Source organism: Gastrolobium bilobum, unplaced genomic scaffold (assembly GCF_033153095.1).
Source record: "Gastrolobium bilobum isolate Gb01-03AN ecotype WA unplaced genomic scaffold, APGP_CSIRO_Gbil_v1 utg17648, whole genome shotgun sequence".
Lineage (NCBI taxonomy): Eukaryota > Viridiplantae > Streptophyta > Magnoliopsida > Fabales > Fabaceae > Gastrolobium > Gastrolobium bilobum.
In genome coordinates this window covers 166,820-172,805 of record NW_026898409.1, presented here as the reverse complement: position 1 = coordinate 172,805, position 5,986 = coordinate 166,820, and the positions used below count along the sequence as shown (strand labels likewise).

The following is a 5,986-nucleotide window of genomic DNA, read 5'->3' as shown; positions in this document are numbered from 1 at the left end:
CCTAAAATAAATTAAAATTACAAAAACACCATGATTTCTGTCCCAAAATAATGCCGTATTGAGCTTACTGCAGAAAAAGCTAACCCAGATTTAAATAGTTCCTTTTTTTAGAGTAAATTTCACTCCCCTCTCTTGAAATATATTTAAATTACATTGCCCACTTCCCTTGTATTCTCTTGAAATATTAATTTATGCTGCACTTTTGCCTGTTATAATGTGAACAATCATTTTAGAGACAATTTTCCTTTCCCTATGTGGCTGTTCAAGCACCATTTGATCACATTGGAATCATACATTCAAAATTCACATCCTAAATGCAAGGAAACAGTTCTACACTGCTGGCAGTAACAGCAAACAAAAATCATACAAATGCATACTAACATATCGATTGAAGTGTTTTGAACACGACAGGACCTAAATTATATTGCAGAAGGGGTCCCTTATAACGCTAACAAATCAGCAGTTAAGCACAATAGCCAAAATCAATGTTCACACAACAATGTTCTGGAATTACAAGGTTGAAGTTACTTAATCAGAAGTATTTGCTACTTCCATGAGAAATCCAAATAGGCAAGTCAAATATTTCCAGATACTTTCAATAGTGCTTTTTTTATCATCCCCATTGATGCAGTTGCTGCTCCTCGAAACTGAAATAAAGTTCTAAAAGAGTTCAAACTTCTCAACAATGATTAAAGGGAGTGGATAAATAATAAAGAAAACTACCTGCCATAGAAATATAATATAAAACTATTAATGTGACTTTCATTTCACAACTTGAGTAGATGAAATAGTTATTTACATGGTAGCAAAGGAACTAAGTGGTTACGAGTTTAATTCTCACCGCACATGTAGGAGTTTCCAAATAAGACTTTTTTCAAACTACTCAAAATAAATCACTGCTATAGGCTAAATAATGTCAGAACCTAGAATTAACATACTCTTCCCTTACCTTCAAGCCAGGCTTAGGTAACCAATGGTCACAATGCCCCCAGCAGAAAAGGTTGTCTAAGATAATTTGGAAGAAGGTCATAAACATGCTACTTTTTGGAAGAAAAAAGCATTTAGATGCAGATACAAGAATGTAGTTAATACTTTATACTAGTGTAAAGAACCATTTCAACCAAAAACCTTAAGGTGTTGGATGAAGGTCTTTTTAATGGTTTATATTATTCTCTAACACGCCCCTCATACAAGAGCCCTTTGGGCTTGAAGCGTGGATATTACACAGGTCCAATTTTTGGTTTTACCTTGTGTTTATTTTAATTCCACTAGAAAGTGGGGGTGGTGAGGATCGAACTTGTGACCTAGTGGTCACTGAAGCTCTGATACCATGTAAAGAATTACTTTAACCCAAAATCTTAAGGCGTTGGGTGAAAGGCATTTTCAATGGTTTGTATTATTCTCTAACAACTATAAAAAATTAGAATGACAAACCTTAGATTTAAGTGTCAATGTGAGAACACCATCAGTTGTTGACGATTCAACTGTGTGGGCATCTAAATGCAGATTGTTTATGGCATCCATGATATCATGCAATATGTATTCCCTGTAAGGACATTTCATCTCAATCTGAACCTCTTGCTGCTTCATGTTGACTTTCACATCCGATGGCTTATCTTCTTCAGAAACAATTCTATCTACCTCTGTGTTTATCTCTTCAATATCACAAGCCTTCCTCTTGTTTATCCAAGGTTTCATGCCCATGTAAATCTTTCTGGGACCATAGTTATCTGATATCTGCTCTAACACATCTGGGCATTTTCTTCTGGTTGTTGATTCAGAATGTGCAATGTCCATGCAAGATTCTAGTTCTCCCACTCTAGCTTCAAGTTCTTTCAAGTATTTAATTGTGTCCTCAAGGATTGAAATCTTCTCCACCTGCACATTAAGATATGCCAATATTTACAAAGTGGCCTCATGAAATAATTTAAAGGGTTTGAAAAGTAATTCATGACAAAATACTGCAACAACAAACTGACATATCCTTTATGACTTCTAAAAGCTTTAAGAAATCATACTTGGACCTATACTAAATAGCTCAAGCTTTTAGATGAAGTGGCCCCTTGACAATAGCAGTTTTACATTACTCACATTCAATGATAACATTAGTTTTAGCAGATGACAAGTAAATACCTGACTTATAGAAGAAGGAATTACAGATTTGAGGACCTGAAAGTTTTTAGTTTCTCTTTTTATATCAGAGAAGCCGTTTCCAATGAAATTATCTTCATTTTCCAATTTACTAGTCCATTCTATTCTGTCATTTTCTTTTTGTGGCTTGAGATAAGAGCAACTTCTGTGCATAAAAGGGACATTAAACAAAGTCTTCTTTAACATGCTTTGGTTCAACCGTGGCCTCTTCCTTTCAGAAATCCCTCCTTTCTTCCATTTCACAAAACTGGATTTGCAATTTGAGTTATTAGCACATGAGTTTTGTTTAAATGTTGATGAATTTCCCAAAATAGCACAAAGAGTTCTTGTATAGTACAAGTCTTCATCAGCTCCAATATCAAAGGAGCTCCTTTTTGATTGATTGCAGTCTTGAAGTTCCCTTAGTTGAATTTGGCTTGCATCCTTAGAAGCTTCAGACATACAATTACAAGAACTCAGAGAATCTGGGGCTATTTTGACTAAGGCATCCTTCAAAATATGAACTTGAGAAGGCCCACTATTGATGCCATCAATCATGGATTCATCCATATGGCAATGGTGCTCACAACCATTAGAACATCCACCCGGAGAATCCATGTTAAAATCTTCATTGTTATCATCTTGTAATTCCTTCACAGGATCTTGTTCAAATTTGATTTCTTCTGCATGAGAACATGAATTATCCAAAGCCATTTTATCTAACATCCCATGGTCAACCTTGGTGCATGTTGGATATTCGTCATCATCTGGTTTATAAAGGGATGAGGAAGATTTATCAGAGCAAATAGGCTTTGAGATTTCTAAGAGACAAGCCTTGACATGTTGAATGAGATTAGGATCCTCCGACACCTATCAATAACAAACCAAAGAGAAAAAATGTTTTCTGTTATCACAAGTTATCAGCTGCATATCTTCATATAGATTTTTGACATTGAAAAGATAAACAAACTAGCTTTTGGAAAAAGAACACAATGAAAAAATAGAAAAAAATTACCAGTTCAGTTGTGCCTATCTCAATAACGCCTCCCAGGTATGGAAAACACACCACAGTCTGTGAAACAGGTTTTAACACACAATATGAACATTAATATATGTGTTTCTATCACAAGGTAAAGCTCAGAATATGGGATTCTATCAAAGTAACATATTATTCATCCCTTGCATTAAAAAGACATAATCATGGACTTCTATAAAAAATTACAAACTTGCTTTCTGCTTTGGTTTCCATATTATATAAAGGGAAGAAATTACAACCTTAAATTTTTTATTTCTACAAAGAACATCATAGACCAACCCAACTAGTTTGGGATAAAGGTGTTGTTGTTGCTGAAAGAACATCATACCTGAATTGATGCACTCTGGGAACAGCAATTGACACCCATGACCAGATGAAAATGTTTAAAAAAGAAGAAAGTCAGTTTTTTCTAGCTTTTGACAAAATTATGTAGCTATTACTTCAATCATACATTATATATGTTATGATACCATATGTAAATAATATTTTTTTTTTTTTTTAAATGTAAGGATATATTGCAATATATATTTATTTATTTTTTAAAAAAAAAAATTGATGGGAAAAGTCCAACCTTTGCTAGCAAAGAACGAGAGAAAACTTTACTATCTGCATATTGAGCATTACATAACCAGATTGTTTCACCAATTTCTAGTGCTCTTCCAGGCAAACTAAGTGACAAGGAAAGAAAAATCCACCATGGTGAAACATTAAAAATGAATAAGACTATAAGAACTTAAGCAGAAAGGATTTAACAAAAAGAGAAATTTCTAGTACCTTTGGTTGGGACTGAATACAAAGGACATGCAAATCAAGTAATACCACTCTGAGTCTGAGAGATCCTCTGGAGATAATGCATCAGAAGGTCTTTTAGTATGAGGGTCAGCTTCACCTTCATGAAGAAACTTGTATAGCTCTTTCAGTTGCTCACTCCTCTGCAAGCCTATCTTATCAGCTTTCATTTCCATGGTTTGAACTGTCTTCCTTGTCTTAATGTCCCCATTATAGTATCCATCCCTCCATTCCAGTACTCTACTGTCACATGATTCACATAACATGAGGTAAAGCAGATTCAAAAATGGGAGAATAAAAATTTGCAATAATTTACATTCTTTCCTTTTATAACTAAAGAATTATTTTATTTTATTTTCTCACTATGTATTTATGAAGGGAAAAAAAAAAGGAATACATGTGATGTGATAACTTATCATTCTTCTATTTTTGTTGCATAAAAGCAGTAAACTCTCAAAAGTTCCCACATGACACTTCTTCATGGAACTAAAGACAGATGGTGTTCATTTTACACAAGATTCAACACATCAAGTTCACCAAAATTTTAGGATTCAAGAGTTACCTTAACCAAGAAAAACAGAAATGAAGTGAAGAAGAGAAAAGAACATAACAAAAGTGAAGCAAACAAAAACTCTTTTAAGATGGGTGTTTTTTCTAACCTTTCTTCAGTGGTTGAAGGTGCCCAGAAAATCCCATAGCTCCATTGGATACTTCTTACTGCAACAGCTAGCTGTGTACTTAGATTCTTGTGCATCTTCTCATGCTTTGGACTAGCAGTGGCCATTCCTGCTACCCTCTAAAATATCATCAAACCTGCAACAAAGTCACTTTCAGTTCATCTTTGGTTTACTTTATGTGGCCAATAAGAAGAAGATCAAACTTTAGGGACGTTTGAACAGTGTAGTTAAAAAAATAATAAAAAAATAGTTTTTAGAATACTATAGGGAAAAAAAAACTAGTTTAAAATTCAATACTCTAAGTTTTTACTATCTATTGAATTAAGCTGTAACATTTTAATGATTCCTACTTTTTAATTTTTTTTAACTTTATTATTTGCGAAATAATACATAACATAAATGATATTATAAACATCAAGCTAGTGAATCAATTCACATGAGATTGTTTTACCTTAATTAGTGATTTTGAGTTCAAATTTTAAATATAAATTATGTTTAAAAACATGATAGGTAAAATTTTATTGGCCTTGTGTTCAGCCTCGATGAACTAAATTAGTCGGATAATATATGAAATGTGGAGAAATCTTTTAAATTATTATATTAAAATAAATAATATATCGTAAATATCACAAAAAATTTAGTCTGGAGTAATTAATAATAAATATTTTCCTCATAAATTAATCATTTATATTAGTATGCACATCGACTCCTCTGACCTCCCAAAATCCGGTCAGGTTTCAGTGATTCTCGGGTCAGAGGAGTCAAAGGGAGTCACTGCATGTTTTTTTATTAAAGAAAATTCCATGAAACAACGTCGTTTTATTAAAAAAAATAAAATAAAAATGTTTGCAAACCTAAATCTAATCGTTCTCTTCTCTCCCAGCGACCTAGACTTGTGGTATTTTGATACTTTGGTATCATTAGAATATGAGTTTTGTACTTTGGTATCTTGATACTTTAATTAAGTTGTGTAATATTGACTTGTAATTGTAATTGGTGAATTATGTTAAATATATTTTGAATCTTTGATAATTGGTGATTTGCTTTTTAATATTTTCATATAGGATATATATATTTATATTTTTTTAATATGTAAAATCGGGTCAACGTAGTGACTCTGTGACCCCCGGTTAACCTGTGACTCCGTGACCCCTGACCTCGACCGGATCGATGATCGGGCCGAGTTTTTAAACACTGATTTATACTATTCCTTGAATGCATGAAACTCACCATTATTAATCCTGTCACGAGATTAGTGTTTTTCATATTATATAAAATAATTTTATCTTTTGCATATTCATAAAAGTGTATGGGATTCATTTTTTTTCTCTTTTTTCTTTTCAGATGAATCTTA

At 32.9% G+C, this 5,986-nt stretch overlaps 1 protein-coding gene across 2 annotated transcripts; it reads right to left on the bottom strand.

The window, feature by feature from the left end:
- Window positions 1-326: 326 nt before the first annotated feature.
- On the bottom strand, window positions 327-4,804 carry LOC133315871 (transcription factor EGL1). Of its 2 annotated transcripts, none has more exons than XM_061517544.1 (8): window positions 4,615-4,804; window positions 3,941-4,198; window positions 3,738-3,834; window positions 3,495-3,509; window positions 3,146-3,202; window positions 2,134-3,000; window positions 1,435-1,878; window positions 327-647 (listed from the first exon to the last, which is right to left on the bottom strand). In XM_061517544.1, the coding sequence occupies exons 1-8, from the start codon at window positions 4,737-4,739 to the stop codon at window positions 576-578; spliced, it is 1,935 nt and encodes a 644-aa protein (XP_061373528.1). In that variant the 5' UTR covers window positions 4,740-4,804; the 3' UTR covers window positions 327-575. The 2 variants fall into 2 exon arrangements, with proteins under 2 accessions (XP_061373528.1, XP_061373529.1); XM_061517545.1 differs by having other exon boundaries at window positions 3,941-4,195.
- Window positions 4,805-5,986: the final 1,182 nt, after the last annotated feature.

Coding starts and splice junctions, on each gene's coding strand:
- LOC133315871 (XM_061517544.1), bottom strand. CDS start 4,739: ATGGCCACTGCTAGTCCAAAGCATGAGAAGATGCACAAGAATCTAAGT. Junction 4,199..4,614: donor CCTTCAACCACTGAAGAAAG/GTTAGAAAAAAC, acceptor ATCATGTGACAG/TAGAGTACTGGAATGGAGGG. Junction 648..1,434: donor CATTGACACTTAAATCTAAG/GTTTGTCATTCT, acceptor ACTTTATTTCAG/TTTCGAGGAGCAGCAACTGC.